This window comes from Seriola lalandi, unplaced genomic scaffold (assembly GCF_002814215.2).
Source record: "Seriola lalandi dorsalis isolate HSWRI2012SDOR001 ecotype SW California unplaced genomic scaffold, Sedor1 jcf7180002054568, whole genome shotgun sequence".
NCBI classification, from domain to species: Eukaryota; Metazoa; Chordata; class Actinopteri; order Carangiformes; family Carangidae; genus Seriola; species Seriola lalandi.
Window position 1 is genome coordinate 858795 of NW_019525121.1, and position 19144 is coordinate 877938.

The window sequence follows — 19144 nt, forward strand, 5'->3', positions numbered from 1 at the left end:
ACAAGGCTCGGTAAGATGGATATTTTCCTGACAGACTTACCCTCTGTCACATTGCAGGTTCTGGCATATAGATCCAGGATCTTTTTCCTTCGATTCTGTAGCATCTGTGCGGTTAAGAAAAAAAAAAAAATATCAGCACTTTGTGATTTCCAGATGACACTGAACTGAGGATCTGTTCATAATCATATTTTTTACAGCAGTAACATCTTAAAAAGCTCCTTCTTTCTTACCCCTGGGGTTTTATTGTTGTTATTGATGGCGTTCACACTGCTGATGTGGTTAGTGCTGGCAATGTGGTTGACGTTGCCGATGTGGTTGGGACTCGGGATGTTGTTGGCCTGGCCAGCTGTGATGGTGGGGGTCCCGTTGCAGGCACGGTCGCTCTCCAGCAGCCCCAGAGAGAGCAGGCAGAGGTCGGGCTTATTGCCCAGGTTGACGAGGCACAAGTTGGGGTTGGGGTTATTGGTGTCAGCTGATCCCTGTTTCTCAGATGCTGCCTCCTCATCACTGTCGATGCTGCGGCTCAACAGCTGCTCGTTCTCTGATGACGCGTCGTTTTCACTGCGCACACAAAGACAGATGTTTGAACACATGTGCACATATTCTCTGGTATTACATAAAACACTGAGATCATGCACACTGTTAAAAAATGCGCACAGTCTCCAGCCCAGTTTGCTGGGGCTCCTACATAGAAGCTATAGATTCTGGGCTATGCGACACAGCTAACAATTAAATGTGCAACATGAGTGTTTTATATTTTGTACTGTTTTTTTATCACAATGTTTATTAGTAGTACACATGCAACATCCGCATTTTAGTACCTACTTAAATCTGATTCGTTTTTTTTTTGTTGTTGTTAAAGGAATAGTTCAAGGCCTGCGGGTTTGTTTTTTTTGCCAAGATAGATGAGAAGATCGATACCATTGTCGTATCTATAAAGCTACCAGCACAGATAAAGCTCACTATTTAAAAGATCATATCTTGTTTAATCCGTACAAAAGCCGGAGTAACGCACACGTAATCACACTTCCCTTTTGCGGTCAAATGTGTTCCATCTTATTTTCATTGTACAGAGATGAAAATCTCCAAGCAAGTATCTCTGTATGAACAAAGATTGTCGCAAAAACAAAATACTCATAATTTTAGGTAAATTGCAAATACAGTCAGTTGACAGTTAATTAGCCTATTTGCCTAATGAACGGGCAACTGAGTGTTTACCCCTGATATGAATGTTTTTATCTTCTTAAATGTCACCTCCCTCCCTCTGCTGCTACTTTGCTCTTAGACATATCTGTGTATAAGCACTAATTCTGGTTCTAGTTGTCTGCCGTACATCTAGTTTTGCTGTTGTACAACATAATTAAAGTTAAGTAGCCTCTAATTAATGCACACAGAATGACTTCTGTCTTTGCAAACTTAACAGGATTTTTGACCAGTGACAATGAGTCGCAGAAGAATGCTGTTGTTGTTGCTATAGCTACTGATGTTTCTAAGCTGTTCCTGTGATTGACTGAAATAGCCCGGCGTTTTACAACATGATACTGTATAATATCATTTTATTACCCATCTTCTCCCTCTCTGTGCTTGCTCTGGATTTTCTCGCAAAAGCACCTTGTTGACAGAACTGCCATTGTTTCGCAGTCCCACACTCTTTTCCTCAACACTCACACACACACACACACAAAATGGCATTGTTTCCCGGACATCTAACACCCACACTGGCAGCCACACTAGTGAGTTAGCACATCCTTTGGCATGCTGCTATACCACACTGCTTATTGCTATTGATGCTGAGGTGTGTGTGTGTGTGTGTGTGTGTGTGTGTGTGTGTGTGTGCGTGCGTGTGTGCGTGTGTGCGTGTGTGCACGTGCATGCTCTAATTTATATCCCTTCCATATATTTGAACAGCATATCAATCTAAGCATGTATGCTGCAACCACTATAACACCCTGAGCACAAAGGTTCACTGTGGGTATGCGAGCTATCATGTATTTCCACACTTCTCCTGCACATTAGCCACTAGTGCCTATAAAGCAGCATTGTCTGCACATGGGGGATGAAATGTATGCAGAAAGACGAAGGTGAGAAAACTGTCGTTCTTTTGTTGTCTGCCAGGACGTGCTTTCACCTGGTGGTGGTTTTAGGTGAAGCCTGGAATAAATACCCCTATCCACTCCGACAACTACCTCCTCTGTCCGTCTCTCAGTGTTTGCTTGTCTTCAGGGCTCATCTATGCTATACCTCACCCCCTCTCCCCGCCAAAACCCACCTCTTTGCTCGCTCCAAAGCCACATAATGGCTGTGTGCTTCATTAAAAACAAACAAAAAAACTCAGCTGAACTTGCTTTTAGCATGCCACACACACACACACACACACACACACACACACACACACACACATATATACGTGGATACAGCAAAAAAAAAAAAAAAAAAAGGCCAGCAGCAATGATACTACTACTGCAGTGACTTGTTCTGTGGTGGCTTAATTACGGGCAGATGCTGAGAAAATGATAAAAGCTTCTTTCTTTTGTGTAGCGTCTCTGTGTCGCCACATTCAAATGCATGCGCACACACACACACACCCACACACACACACATACATACTCTCACACACACATACACACCAATTATACAAACTCACAGATCAGGATACAATGTCTGTGTTTAACAAATATGTGTACACAATATATTATCCATACAGGACACGGACAATTATTCATAACGCATATTATTAGCACAAAATTATGCATAAATATACATAATTGGTATACACACATAAGATAAACATTAAAATGCTGCATTAGTTAATGCAAGGCGATTGTGTTGGTGTGAAAATGGGCTGGTTGTACAAGAAAAGTTTGTAAGTGTTGTAAATCCCTTTCAAACCTCAGTGGATTCATTAAAATACAGCTGGAAGTCTAGCTAGTGAAGAAAAACTTGTAGCAACTCCATAATCAATGAAGGACCATATCCTCCATTGGAAACATATTTAACAGCTCATAACAGCTGTATGATGTTTTTTTTTTGTTTTTGTTTTTTTAAACCAAATCCTGGGTTTGATTCTCCCGCTACACAGAGCAATAGTTAAGCTGTGTTGATATAACCATTAATCACTGAGAATCCTTTAAGTGCGTCTGCTCTTCGTTTGATCAACCAAGGAGTAACTGTGTGAATCAACAGGTGTGTCTCACCTTTTGACCGTCTTCTGGGGAGTAGCTTTTAGTTTGTCAAACTCGTCTTTTTCTGAGTAGATCACCACATTGTCTAGGAGAGAAAACGAGAAGACATACAGGTTTACAGGTGTTTGTTTTTTTCCTCATAAATTCAAACATATCAAATTTAGCGAGAGAACTTCAGTAATGCCATTGCTAATTTAAAGATGTAAATTCAGAAAAGATCTCAAATGGTATTTTGTGTGCTCTTTTGTCACTAAGACTGGATTAAACCTGGAGTTTTTAATAGACCTTTGCATGAGATGGAGAACACAAAAGAACAAAGAATCTTTAGACTAAATGGATTTACACCTTGAACAGAGGAACTGCAGTTGGAACGCTGTATAAAATGATTACGGTGACTATTATGTTAAATTACACTTACATCATGGATACTGATAGGGATAGACAGCGTAATGAGTGAATACCTAAGTGGAACAAATGTTGTGTGTGTGTGTGTGTGTGTTAGAGAGAGAAACAGAGAGTGTGTGTGAATTTAAACGTCTGTGTCTTTCATCTCACTGAGTTATTAAGTCAGTGTCTACGTGAGTGACAGCTAGCTCCGGTAGAGCTCCGAGCGATGGGCTTCTCTCCCACATACACAAACACCAGCCATCTAAAATGCACTCACACACACACTCATAATAATGTAACATTCACTAACAATGCAGATATTTATTCTCTAATCATACTTTAACCATTGTATTATGTTTTTTTAGCTATTACATTATTAAGTTAGTGACCTCCTTATACTGCATAATGTGTTTGTGGCCACAGTAAGTGTGAGTGTGTATGTGTGTGTTCTCATCCACACCACATGTAAGTGGTTAGTCAGTCAGTCTGGCAGTGAAATTGAACAGAGCATCATTGTCAGGAGAAATGGCGCCTAAAGCAACGTATGGCTTCAGCTTTGGCAGCTTCACATTCCACCATGATGTACTCATCATGCTGCAGGTCTGTCAGCCTACACACACACACACACACACACTTTAAGTACACGAGCACACACTTGCATTTGCATAAATCATGCTAAAAATCATCATATATATGCACAAGCAAACTGGACTGACAAATAGGAGACAGCACTGTATTAACATTTAAATGTGATTCAGTTAGATTAGATGAGATGATTCAATTTGTTTGATACATATTTAATACAGATGTGATGTGCATTGCACAGGTTGTTGTAGGTCGGATCTTAACACGAACTAAGAGTTCAAGTGTCCCTTCATTCGTGAATACATGCTGTTCAGGAGATGGAAACACTTTTTCAAATGAAATAGTTAAAAAAAGGAAATGCTATTTGCAGCTACAATTTTAAAGAAATCAGTAACAGCTGAGCCCAGAGCTCAGTGTTGGATAATCTTTTTGTGGATGCAGGCCTGACCACAGATAGCATACAATGTTTGGGCTTAACAAGTAAGCCAGTCATACAGTTACTTGAATTACGGTTAGAAAGGATTGAGTAAAATTATATACAGTGTTGCTCTGGGTACTTTGGAGTAATTTCACAGTTGTTAAAGCTAAGGGTAAGAAAAAAAATAATTATAGTTTGTCTTGTTACTATAATCATGTAGCTTTGTGTGCTTTTGTACTATTTGGAGTGTGTTTTTAAGGTGTAAACTGTTATTGAGTGCATATTTTGTAGGCTTCTTTAGGAATTGTGCAATGTGCGAGTGGAGTTTATGGAGGCACAGTAATGATCAGTGACGTGTTTATTTTTTCAGATTTGAAAACTGAGACTGTCAGATGGTCTGTATAGACAGTTCAGTACAAACTGTCTCTATTGTCACTAAAGTATTGTATTTTCATGCTTTGTTTCTGCATTTAAACATTTTCTTTTAAGGTTGTAAGAAACTATTTCAATATATCATTTTGCACTTTCTGAATTACAAAAGAAATATCTTATAGTATGTACTCTGTATAATCTCAAAGTACTGTGGACTTTGATTGACCAACTTTGGTTTATGAAAGTTTATGAAATGAAAGTCAAATTCTCAGTCATTAAACTTATTTTTGGAGTATTGCAAGAATTTGTTTTTGCATTGAAATATCATATTATTATTATTATTAACTTGTTGTCAAAAACTTGGATGAAAGCCCTTATCTCCATTTTGAGAAACCTGAATTTGCTGCTAGATGGAGTGCTAAATCATAAACTTTCCATGAGCCCATACATATGGCCAAAAATGTGGATAGTGTTAGGATGATGCATACAAGGATATGAACAACAAGATGACTTATGTTTCATGTAAACATCACATCTAGAATATAATGAAAACCAGGATAAGGCTCATAACCATGATACTAATGTGCATGTAAACAAATTCATTGTTTCTACTGCTAGAACTGAGTCCCTTTGTCAGAGACACCAAACAGGAAGTCATTAAGAAGCTTAAAGTCTGTGTTAGCTCATTAATCATTGAGTGCATGTGTGTTTGTGTGTGTGTATCCTGTCTCACCAGGGACATCTTTCTTGTCTTCCTGTTTGTTGGTCTGAGCCTCCACTGCCTTCACAACTTGTCCGGAACAACATGCTGCAGACACACACACACAAAACATCATTAAACACAAATGCCAACCTTTGAGCGAGCGAGCGAGCGAGGAGTGAGTGAGTGAGTGTCTCACCCTGGCCACTGGGTTTGGCCTTCAGGATATAAAACATGATGATGAGGACGATGGCGATGGCCATGATGAAGATGGTTGACATGGCGATAATGAGAGCCGTCGCTAGGTGACCCTGTCCATTGGAACCTAAAGCATAAAGCCAATGATTTAGTGTGGTGTGTGTGTGTGTGTTTGAGAAAATAGATTTAAAAAAATGGATTTTAACAGGAGACAGATGAAGCCTGTGTGTGTGTTCGTGTGTTGCAGATACCTTTATCTGGATGAGGGAACACAGTAGTGCTGCCAGGGTCAATTTGAGGTTTTTCTCCTGGTCCAGTACTTTGCATGCCTGTGAAACACACACATATACACACCTCAGTACTGGTTCATTAACTGTGGATGTTTCTCCTGCTATTTGCTCATACATTTATTACCTGCAAAACCTTAACTACAATTACTTCTTACCATAGAGCACTGCTTTCAGAAGGATAACACACACAATCTTATCTATGATCAAGTTTGAGTTTGTATTTTCTAGTTCAGCACAGTTGCATGTCTTATCTCCACACACAGCCGACAGATGAATTTAAACCTATGTTGGTAAAAATTGAAATTGGTAAAACCGGCAAAACTGTTAATTTTGATTAAAATAACAGTCTAATGTTTTGGGGAAATTTGGTTATTTGCTTTCTTACCAAGAGTTAGCTGAAAAGTTTAATACCATTATCATGTCCTCACAGTAAATATGAAGCTACTACCAGCAGCTGGTTAGCTTAGCTTAGTACAAAGACAGGTAATAGGGGGAAACGGCTAACCTGTATTACCTTTTGACAGAGCCAGGCTAGCTGATTCCCCCTGTATCCAGTCTTTGTGCTAAGCTAAGCTAACTGACTGCAACACACAAAGCCTACCCTCCAGATGTGACAGTGGTATCAATCTTCTCATTTAAATCTCAGCATGAAAGAGAAAAAGCTAATTATTCCTTTTATAGTTGGATAAATAGTGCATCACTATTTTCTTCCAAGAAAAAAAAATTGATTGTTCCAAGAGGAAGGTGAAAAAAAAAAAAAAAAAAAATTGTAAGATTTCAGTTTGTTACTGGTGGAGTTCATACTCCATCATTCACTGGTAATGGCATGTTAGCTTTGGCCTTGCATTTTATGGATTTTTTCTCCACAAAATAATTTTTTTTTCGAAGAGTATTGCATCACATGACATTATTGCAAGCATGAACATTCAGCATTTCCTCACTCCTAATGGAGCTGTAAACCCCTGGCAGCTCATAAATCAGCTATTTTAATCAGTCTTTTATTTCCCTAAGTTGATATACTGTACACCTCCACCGCTTCCCGTGGTCTCTGAGACTCATGTCCTCACACACACACACACACACACACACACACACACACACGCATCAGTGCCCTGTGGCTGCAGACATTAACTTGGAGTATGTGTTTACACTCTCTGGATAAGGATATGAGCCTGAACTGGAATTCTGTTTAGCGTCTTGCGGTTTCATCTCTTAATCACGTCTCAAAGGCTGAACAAACACTGCAAAATGATAATTCTTCAAGGCACTCTGGATACTCTGGTCCAAACAAACTGAGAGATTTACCGAACAGTGTAGATATAACAAAAATCAAAGCATTTTGTTTGAGGTGAGAATCATGATACCTCTGTAAGCAGGGCTGAATCGAAGGGTATAACCTCTGAAAAATACTTCTGTGTAAACTGTGATATAAACCACATGTCTGGTGTCTCTGTTGGTCCATAAGTGTGTTCTTATAGTTAGTGCAGTCTGTAGTCTGTCCACAGTGAAAACACAATCTTTTTTAAGTATTTAGGTGTATCGGCAGCTGATAGTAAAAGGGTCAAATGCCAGCGATAGTCAATGAAAATCAAAAAGTCATATTTGCCTGCCAAAGAGTAGCATCAGCGCAAGCACTAACATGCTAATCATCTTTCTTCCTCATAACCACTGAAGTTTTAATTATCACACAAACAGAGCTAGGCAGGAGCCAGGGTAATTTACAGATTACATGGCGAGTGTCAGCCTGCCTTCACCCTGAGCAAGTAGAACTCCCAGCTCTTAGCTCCATTTTTATTCACTATCAGGGTGGGGTGGGGTGCCCTCATTTAAAAGGATTAAATTAAAATGTACCGCAGCCTGACTTAACAGATAGGGAGAAATAGAGGATGCTCTGTGTGACGTTATCTTTTTATCCAAGCTAATCAAACTTATGTCAGTAAACTGTGCTGCAGGACCAGCTCGCTTTGCTGGAGTTTAATCCCTACTACTAACTGATACAACACAATAGTAATTACACCTATATCAATTCCTGAAAAGCTATAAACTATCAGGTTATTCTCATGAGAAATCTTCACATGACACACGAGAAAGGAAAATTATTAGCTTTCTTGCTGAGGGTGAGAGGAGCATTTTGATACCACTGCTGAGTCTGTATGCAAAATATGAAGCTACAGTTAGCAGCCTGTTAGCTTGTTTTAGCATAAAGACTGAAGGTGGGGGGAAACAGCTACCCTAGCTCATTCCAGTGGTAACAAAATCCACCTAGTGGCAGCTGTGAAGCTCCAACAAATAATACATTGTAGCTTGCTTGTTTAGCCCATAAAAAGGCCAAAGTGTAAAAACAACAACTTGCTTTCAAACAGCACCAGGCTATCTATTTCCAGTCTTTATTCTCGCTAAGCTAACTAGCTACCAGCTGTGGCCTTATACTGAAAGGCCAGATGCAGGAGTGGTATCAATTTTCTCATCTAACTCTGTGTAGGAAATAAGTCCCAAACAAACCCATCTATTTCTTTACAAATTTTGAAATTAGCACAAAAATAGCACTTCCCAAATAAGCTTGACAAATCTGAGGTCTGATGAAATTATTTGCCATAGTAGATGTTTTTTGTCTGATCATTCTATCTCTATTATTTGCACTTCTTCCCAGCATCGATCAATCACTCATTTCCATGCCTGGGAGAAACAATTAGGGTGCTGTTGAAAAGCAAGTGTTTATTCACACACACACATACTGCTGCTCATACTTCACACCCTCTTCTCTGCAGGCCTGGGCTGCTTTTTGGGGTTTTCATTTTTCAAAACACACTCATTAAATATGACAAAATAACAACACCATTCATTTCTGGGCTCTTCAATTACACTCAAAGGGGATTTTTGAGCAGTTGTGAGCCCATAAATATTATTCTCATTGCAGTCTCTATCAGTGAGGGTCAAACAATGTTGCCTCTCTGGACAAAGCCACAGAGGGCACAGTAGGACGGTGGAAATATTTAGCTCTTGCTCTGCAGCTCACAGTAATCTTTTTGGACTGTCATGTTTATGCTATTTATAATTATCACCTTACAGAAAATTACTTAAACATGTGAAATTACATTTGGAGTCTATTCATCTCCTTGATTAAATTTTGATACTGATACCCAGTAGTTTGATAACAAGGCCATGAAGACAGATCATCAATATCTAATCACATTCTAATGGATTGAAGTCTGATTTTCATGGTCGTTTTAACTGTATCCATGTCTTAAAACAGATTTATGTATGTTTAAACTCAGAGTAATGAAAAATTACAAGCGAACAGTAGCAAACTCTGTTTAAAAAGAATATAACAGAAGTAGAGGTAGCGCAAATATGAGGAAAGTAGAACAGGGTGAAAACAGGGATATATGCAACTTCACTGTGAATGGAAAAGACGAGAAAGATTTTATTATTAATTTTAAAACTGATGAATTTCAACTAAAAGATAATTATCCCATTTACAATGAGAAAAACATGCAGGGGCTATTTGTAATCAATTAGGAAATCACCCCAAAGGAGACACTGGTGACTGAAAATGATTATGAAATTAAAAAATACAATAAAGTATGATACTGCAGCTTGATTTCAATAATGTATTGTGACAAATTACAAAGGCAAGGATTATAACCTTTTTGTTTTCTGCTACTTTAAGAGGTACAGAATAATCAAAGTTGTTCACATACTCTATAATGTAACTCTAATCTGTAACACGGCTGCTATACTCCTGTGTGCACCATCACCACTGTCAACTGCAAACATACATTTCCAAAATATCAGAAAGTATTATTTGCTTGACTGCCTGAGAGAACTCGGCACAACATCTGACCTCGGAGTGTTCACAAAAACTTTGTCCAGGCTTTTAATATGCAGTACATCTGCTTTTGCACAGCCTGCCATCATTTATTTCCTTTCATTTAGACAGAAAAATTTAATGGGTGGCAGCTTTTCATTGAGTGGAAACCAGGTCGGTGTTTGGACAGAAAGCTGTGAAGATAAATGTTGAATAAGAAAAAAGGGGGAATTCATAGTTGAAAAGAAGACGCAAATAGAGGATGTTGGGAAGAGGGGTTGGAAGGACACAAAGAGAAGGAAGGGGAGGGAGAAATGAATGCGAGAAGAAGTTGCTCTTACATTCTTTGGTGTTGCGTGGTGCGTTCTGGCAGGAGTGGCATACCATCCCATAGAGGTTTCTGGGTCGGTTCTCCAGCATGTAATACCTAGGAGACAAAAATTCATACACTATATAAATGGGCCACACAAGACCTGGTTAGGCTTACTGGTGACTTAACAGAGACAGATCCTTCATGAGAAAGAATCTGCCACCACACCTGAGCATGGCAGGTAATATGAGGCCTCCCTACCTTCTAGACATACTTTACCTACACAGTCTATAAGTATGGGGAAGCAGCTGAGGTGAAAAGTTTGACTCAGTGAAGAAATGCACATAATTGATGCCCTGAAGGCACTAAACATGGCTTGGTACAGATATCGCCCTGAGTCATGACGCGTCTCTTAAAGGAGAGGAGAGAGGGAGGCTACAAGGCCAGAGTCTGTGAATGAGTGCTCGTGGCATTAAATCAGTTAGGCTTCAGAACACAAGAAATTATCCATGAGTGTGTACATGCAGTTAACTGGTGCCTTCATACTTTCATACTTTGTGGTACATTTAAAAAAAAAAAAAAAAAACTCACACATTATTGGTTATTCAGTAATAAATGATTCTGATATTTCTTCACTCTATTATTCTGGATGTACAAATATTTAACTATCATTAGGAATGATGGGTTATGTATTATATTTATATAGAGTATTCATTAAATCCATATGAACAGTTTACTCATGGATCATAAACACTCATTATTTGAAAGTGCCACTGAAGTTGTTTCTCTCAACAGACTCATTCTCATTCTCTCCGATCTTTTCCTTTCCCTCTGCTGAGCTACAGGCTTCAACTGAACTTCATAACAACTGTTCAGGCCTGTTCTCTTCAGCATCAAACTTGTATAGACTCTGTTAACTGCAGCGTAAAACACCCACTCATACAACGCAGCATACTGTATACAGTACTGATGCAGACATAGACATGACCAAACTCAGTGTTCCTGAGCGCACTCGTTCCTGCAACAATCACGCTAATCAAAAGCAAAAACATCCTGTGAAAGGAGAGTGAGAGCCAAGAAAACTAGGAGGCAGCAGGACAGCATCCAGACTGATGACAGGAGGAGGAGATTTAAACATTAAGCTCTCCCTGTTGGAGTGGGAGGGTTATCCAACAGCCCCAAATCATGAGTCTCTCATATTTGTGCCAATTCCTTCAAGACCTACCTAATTAAGATATTAATATATATTTCCCTCGTTCCCTCATAAATATCAGATTAAATATGATTAAAAAGTACGATAAAAAGAACACGCATTCAACATTCAACAACATGCTGAGCGCTGTCAGAAAGAAACAGTTATGTGTTGACACAGCAAGTCAGTCTGTAGCGAGAAATCAGTGCAGGGGGAGTGATGGATGCTGGGAAGGAGGAGCGAGGAACAGGAGGAGGGTGGAGAGGAAGTCTGGTAACATTTAAACGTTCCTTATTGACTTAATATTTTTAAGTGACAGGGACTGCATCCACAGCTGTCATGTGCAAATGGAGGAGTTGAAGATTTAGTGTGCATTTGTGCACAAAGTGAGGGGATGTACTGAACTGAAGGCAGCAGGGTGGTCTGTTCACATGTCAACTCATGCTACTTCAGAGCAAGTGTATGGATACATGCACAAAGATCTATCTACTACTGAATATGATTGAATATCTGCCTTTTTCTAATTTATATACGGTAAGAAATGGCTTTTGAGTCTTGAGTGTGTGTGTGTTTGTGTGTTGTTTACCCAGGTAAACATGGCCCACACTCAGCGTCGCTGTCCGGAGTTCCCGCTACGCGGACCGTGGCTTTGTAGAGGGCATCACAGTCTTTATGGCGTCTGCAGATCTCATACTTCCCTTTAGAGTATTTCCCCTGAGGGCACGGCACACAGGTGAAGTCATCATCCTTCACACCGTAGCCACAGATCTGCAAAACACACATCCACACGCTTTCATGTAAACCATTGCATTTTTTTCAGCAGTTAATACATTTGATTTTAATGTCATTTTAAATTAACGTAATTCTTCAGATCGATGTGTGTGTGCTGTGGACACACACATTGAAAAAACACACCCCACAAACTTGCAAACACACATGTGTTTCCATCCATATCCTTAGCAAATCTGGCATTGCTGTTTCGAAATGACAAGAGAGACATCTGATTGGTCACAGAGGTCTGTGTGTGTGTGTGTTTGTGTGTGTGTGTGTGTGTGTGTGTGTGTACAGCTTTCCATGCCTGGTAGTGTTTAAAATGACCACCTCATCATTCTGTCTTCTAGCATCGATCTCCTCCCATGGTAATTCCTCACAGCGGGGAGGCTGAACAACAGGCCACACACACACACACACACTCACACACGTACAAAAACATACTCTTTCAACTTTCATCTTTCATTTTCCCTTTACTTTCATCCGTCTATTAAAACAAGCCTATGCCTCTTAGCTTTGGGCTACAGTAGACCGCCTCTTAAAGAAATCTAATATCACTTCCCTTCTGTTTGACGTCTATAAGTCTCACTGTGATTGTTTGATATAAAACTGTACTGAGCTATCGACAGGATCTTGTCGCTGTGGGTTAAAGCCGGCTTTGGATCTTTTGTACACAGGCTCATCATAGCTTTGCTTCTGTTCGTTAAATCAAAGACCAATTGAAAGTTTCTCTCTTTTCAAAGCATATTTGTCTCTTCTTTGAAACTTGCATATCCAGGAGGTCTGGAGGTGGATAAAACCAAGAACTGATAAGAAACAGGGAATTCTTTGGCCTTTTTTTCCCCTTCATTTTTAAAGTTGATATAGAAAAGGAAAGAAGGGAAATGCAGGACTAGAGAGAGTGTGTGATGACACTCAACAAAGCTCCCAAGCAGAATCCAACCAAGGAAGTTGTGGCGCATGTCTCAAACCACCGGGACACAATGTCGCGCCAGGGAAGATATTCTTTATGTCAAGCAGTTTTCACACATCATGAATGCTGACATGACATTTCACTACCCATTTCTTTAACGTCGCTTCACCTTACCGACACTTACAACATTCAATAAAAGTTGGGAAGTCACAAATATAAGTCTGACTTCAGTACATTTACTGAATTACTTTACATTCATGTAAACTACTGCGGAAATATAATCCAGCTACATCAGAAACAATCTGGATACAAGATGCACGTTTTAGAAGCTGCTTTGAGCATCTTCATCATTGTGTGATCTATTGTGCACCGTGTGTGTGTGTGTGTGTGTGTGTGTGTGTGTGTGTGTGTGTGTGTGTGTGTGTGTATATATAAGTGTGTGTGGGCACGTACTTTCTGAAGTCTCTGTTGTTGAAGTTGTGAGAAGAAACCCTGTGGTTATCCCATGATTAAAAGGGTGTCAATAAATAGACACATACACATGCAGGGAAAGCTCAGGGGAATGGAAGAAGACATGAATTACAGACTGCGGCACCCAGAGGATCAGACGGGCAGGAGAAAGTGCAAAGAGGGCTCTCATCTCACTGATTGAACTTCTTTCTTCTCTTGTGTTTCTGTCGCTCACGAGTGGCTAAATTACTCTTTATGACAGAGCTCTGTGCTTTAAATACTGAGCTTCTTGTTGCCGTCTCTGTCACAGAAAGAGACGAGTGGATCTCTTGATTTCACAAGTTCAAACACAACAGATTGTTTGGATGTTTACTTAAAGCACATGGAGGCTTAGTGAGCACAAGGCATCAAGGAGGGAAGAATGAAAGAATGGAAAAAACAAACAAACACAGTGGGAACATTCATGAGATTTTTATGCATTCCAGCTCATGGAGCTAAGGAGGGAAGGAACGAAGGAAGGAAGGCTTTGAGTTGAGTTTCTGGCCACCTAGTTGATGTAAGTCTGATATTCACGCTCTACTTGTGGTCTCCACCACCTGAACGCTCCACTATGTTCACCTGCTGGTCTCTAACTGTGTCTGTCTGCTGTTTGCTGGTGAGCAGGTAGTGTACGGTGGGTTTTTAGAGCTTTTTTGCTGAGAACAGCTGCCTGCTGTGGCTGAACACGGCACCATGAGAGCAGTGGTGAGGGTGAACCAAAACCGTTCAGATGTGGGCTGGGAAATGAAAGCAATGAGCTAAAAAGACCCTCAAACACGCCATAGAGGTGAGGGGTGACAATTCTTTTGAGGGTTCATCACTGCATGCAACCCTTTTCATAATAAACATAGTCTTTTTAACCATTATTATTAAACTATTGATTGCAGTCGCTTTAAAGGCCCTTCTAGCAGCTTCTTACTACGAATGATAGGATCCACATATGAAGCCAAAATTCACTGCTAGGGTTTTTGGTTCTGGACAGTTTTGGTTATTACACTTGAATGATTTTTTGAATGAATTTGTTTTTCAAATCTGGTCAAACCACACCAAACCATTGCATACAAGTAACTACTTTAAATCTAAAGAGAATTACTTCAATCAAAGGAATACTTGTTATATAAAAAAGCTGAAACTGAATAAATTACAGCAAGAGTGGCTATAATTTATTCTCTTCAGCTGTCAGTGCAGCTGTCTCTGTTAAGAGGGCGTGGCACCCCGGGGTGCCCACTGAAGCATTTACCTTCTCTCTGTTTTCTTTGGCTGTCAGCAGGCTGACTGACGGAGGTTAAATCACTATGTGACTACTGCAAGTCAATCACTGTAATGCATGCCTTCACATTGAAGTCAATGGGGGCAATAAACCATAAAGAAATTTGAATTTAGGCACTCTTCACTGTGCAGCTATGTGTGCACTTCTGTGTGTTTGTGTATGTATTGTGGGTGGTCTGAACAAAAGTGACACATAGGTTCGTGAGGTCAGTTTTTCATGCTGTTTATTGATTTTGGATGGTCACATTTGATGGTGAATTGGCAGCTTTATCCCAACAACTGATTTTAAAATGTGCTCAAAATGTTTAGGTACCCTAAAAAAAAAAAGCTACTTAAGTATAGTAACAAAGACGATTATGACCTAAATTAATGGTTTTCATTCATGCATGTGTGTACATGTGTTTATGTGTGTGTGTGTGTGTGTGTGTGTGTGTGTGTGTGTGTGTGTGTGTGTGTGTGTGTGTGTGTGTGTGTGTGTGTGTGTCTCACCATATGCGGCTCTTGTCCTGGCTGGCACTGAGGACAGGCCTGGCAGCTGTTGCTGGTCTGGTTGAAGAACTCGTTCTCTCCACAGCTGGAATACTCCGCACTAGCAAACATACAACACACCTGCAGGGACAGAACGACAGATAGGTAGAGACAAAAGTAAGACTTTGACCAAGAAATTGTAACGCATTATGTGTGAGAACAAAAATGACAAATTCATATTAATGCAGTCACACTCTTACAGTGCTGCTGCAGAAGACGTCGCTACTCTTTGCAAATAACAAACTGTATCTAATACTGGAACTGAGGATTAAATGTCTTACTGAAGGAGCCATCACATCCAGATGATCTAACCTGCTAAAACTAAACAATATTAAAATGAAAATACATATTGAAACAAATGTATTAAATAATTAAAAAAGATGAAACAAATGATGGTGAGGCTAGTTTGGATACATACAGTAATATGGAAAGTTAATATTTGGTATTGAGGCTCTAGCCTTGTAAAAAAAATATTTTATTGATTTACTCTTCTTTTATTTCAATATATATTTCTGTTATCCATATCACAGTGATAAATGATATAGAACATCAAAATAAGACATTACATTTCAAAACAAATACATTTATGTAAATACATTCTGTATCATATTGTTAACTATTACTATTCATTTTTAGCTTCTCTAAATCTTCTCTACATCTCTGCTGCAAAGTTCTGTCTGAACCATTTAGAATGATTTCTCAGTGGACTGATTATTCTGGTGCTTATGTATTGATTATTCTTTCATGTTTAAAATGTTCAAACATTCACTCAATTTTGTCTGACCAACAGACTTACAGTGGTGAACCCAACAATTAATTTGGGTTAAATTACTTATCTTGAACTTTCTTTGTAAAACCCAAATCTAGAAAACGAATGCAAGTTTAATGTGTTCAGATGTTCAACATCAGATAGCAGGACAGTATTAATCAGTTCTGTAATAAATATAGTATGTCATCAAATAAACTGCATCACAGCATGTCACTGGTCGACCGGTGACTGCAGATGAACTTGATAAATTGTCATTTAACATGTTTAATTTATTATTTCCTATAAAACTGGGGGAAACACATACCATCTTGTACATTTCCCTGTTTCTGTTTCAGACGTTTAAAAATTCATTATGATCCACACTCAACATCTGCAACAACAACGGATATAAATGGCTGCATGGGATAATGGCTGGTTTATTCAGAAACACCAACCGTGTCAGTATCAAATCAGCATCATCATTTTAATTGGCAAAAAAACAAACAGCGAAGAAAACAAACATCGTACCCAGACCTCTTCCTCTGTGATACTCAGATTAGTGGAGATCATTGTTGGCTGTGTGTGTGTGTGTGTATGAGAGAGTTTGCACAATACCAGCATTTGCTTGTGTGTGTGTGTGTGTGGCATTGTGTCATAGTGGCTCACTGTAATAAGTAGCAGCTGGTATTTATGGCCTTACCAGCATACTTTGTGCTTTTCCAAACAAACTAACTGACTTTTAAAAATCATCTGCAGTCCAGAAAATGATGGAGGGAAACTAAACGAGTGCATGACTAATTCTCTCCATCTCCTCTCTATTGTTTTAATAACATCCCCCTCGCTTTTTCTTCTTCCTCAGAACCATCTCATGACAGCAGACACAAGATGCTGTTTGAGTAAATAATACAAATGTACACTGCCAGTGTAGGTGTGTGTGTGTGTGTGTGTGTGTGTGTGTGTGTGTGCGCATATGGAGTATTTGCATCATCTCAGGCCAAATAATTTGTCTATAATTCAAACCAGATCAAAAAGGAACTGACCTTTAGCCTACACACCCGATGTGTATTTACTGTAAATGCAACTTGACTTAAACTGGACTTCATGTGTAAAATTGGTGGAGTGCCCCTTTGACACCTCGAGGTAACTAACAACACGAGCATCCTATTATTATGTTTAAATTTGTACACAACGTTATTCTTCTTTGTTGGTGTGTCAACACATTCGCAATTACAAGCAGGCGTTGTTTACATAAGCTCTCTCCAACAGTTTGTGCAACTTTGCAATGAGCCGCACTTTATTTGTCTTTGAAGAGACTGTAATAATGAGCTTCTCCTCCATATTTTTCCACTGTTGGAAAAACAAACTTCCTGTCACACTAATACACCACATCAGTTCTACACAACCATCCGAGAATGCCTTGAGAGGATATTCAGTCAGGCCCCATAAAATACAGCATACATCTCTGCACATGTGCACCACATACAGTTATCTAAGTTGGATTGATGTTAGTATTTGGCAGGAACGCTGGTGAATTGTAACAACATAGAGTCAGAAAAATGTCTTTTAACACTTCTAGTGCCTCATCTCCTCTATAGTAATATTGTCTCTGTCTAATGAACTGTATGACAATAGCAGCATAATGTCTGGTAAGTCATTTATCATTGTTATATATTGTTCACAAGTGCAGTCTATAGATGTAAGGGGATTGAACATTTGTGGCAGTGTACTTGTAATGTCATTGGATGGCGGTGTAGTCACTTGAAACCACTGACTTTATCCAAATATTTCTTCCCTTTTAAGGGCTCCAGTGCGAGCCTGTAGGTACACTTATATGACTGATGAGAAGAAAACAGAAGCGGGAGGGTCAGGTGGAGGCATCTGTTGGGAGCACCGCCAGTGGGTTTCAACATCAAAACACGCAGCAAATCTCTAGATTCCCGGTCAGATTATAAAGATATCTGCTCTGTAAAAAGCTCTAAGGTTGACTAATTGGTACAAGTGCTGCAGAGCTGTGCAAGCTGCTGGCACATAACAGCTGAAGTCTGGATGATGCAGTGCCAACTGTGGAGTCAGTTATGGCTGCCATCCATATACTGTTGGAGCAATAAGGGTCTCTGAAGGCCGATAACAGAAATATGACTTTAGATAAATACTGCTGCTTGATGGTGTTTAAAGAGGGCATGAAGAAGAGAAAGTAAAGAGGAGGTGAAGCACAGGAGGATGGGAAATAGAAAAAGAAATAGGAGAGGGGAGAGGGTGTATTGAAAAGGAAAAGATAGAAATGAATCGAGATTAAGTTCGAAGTTAAAGAAAATAAAAGTTACATTGCAATGGAAAATGAAATTAAGAAAAACGAAAACAAATAAAAACAAAACTTACTAATAATGAGGACAGAAAAATGGACTTCTTCTGACCTCTCCTCTCTGACATTTTTGCGTCTTCTTCCTGTGGGACAGAGATAAAATGACCATTTATTTATTGTAAATATACAGCATTAACTGTATACAATGCTTTCATGCATTTAAGCTAGTGCACCAAACTTCACTTACGAAACAGCAAAGTCATGAATCTAAACACTCCTGTCGTCAGCGTGTGTGTGTGTGTGTGTGTGTGTGTGCATGTGTGGTCCCTATGAATTCACTGTCCCGTTACCATCACGTCATCGCCAATAAACATGTAATAGCAGCAGAACAGCCCATGGCATTCCTCTGGCTCATAAGCACAAGTACACATCACCGCTGGCTAACCTTCTGCTTCAATAAAGGTTGGTGATAGCACTTAATAACATTTAATTATCTGTCTATTTCTGTGTTATCTCTGGCTGGGCTAACCTATCCAAACAGCTAGGAAAAACTGCTTATAGGTGTAGTTTCACACCTGTGGATGTTAGTAACTATAGTACTAGTGCTATGTCACAGTAACTTTGTACTGAATGAGGCTGTAAAAATTAGGTTTAAGATGCAATTTCTGAAATCCCCAGAATA

At 39.4% G+C, this 19144-nt stretch overlaps 1 protein-coding gene across 1 annotated transcript in view; it reads right to left on the bottom strand.

Annotated features, from left to right (window-relative positions):
- The window catches only part of edar (ectodysplasin A receptor), a 34765-nt gene that overhangs the window by 3276 nt on the left and 12345 nt on the right, over positions 1-19144 (bottom strand). Inside the window, exons 2-11 of the mRNA XM_023416637.2 lie at positions 18540-18605; positions 15374-15493; positions 12029-12210; positions 10282-10367; positions 6094-6171; positions 5844-5969; positions 5678-5752; positions 3195-3267; positions 231-561; positions 41-104 (exon numbers count right to left, since the gene is read on the bottom strand). Coding sequence (XP_023272405.1) covers positions 41-104; positions 231-561; positions 3195-3267; positions 5678-5752; positions 5844-5969; positions 6094-6171; positions 10282-10367; positions 12029-12210; positions 15374-15493; positions 18540-18590 — 1186 coding nt within the window. The 5' untranslated portion in view covers positions 18591-18605. The remainder of the gene's footprint in view (positions 1-40; positions 105-230; positions 562-3194; positions 3268-5677; positions 5753-5843; positions 5970-6093; positions 6172-10281; positions 10368-12028; positions 12211-15373; positions 15494-18539; positions 18606-19144) is intronic.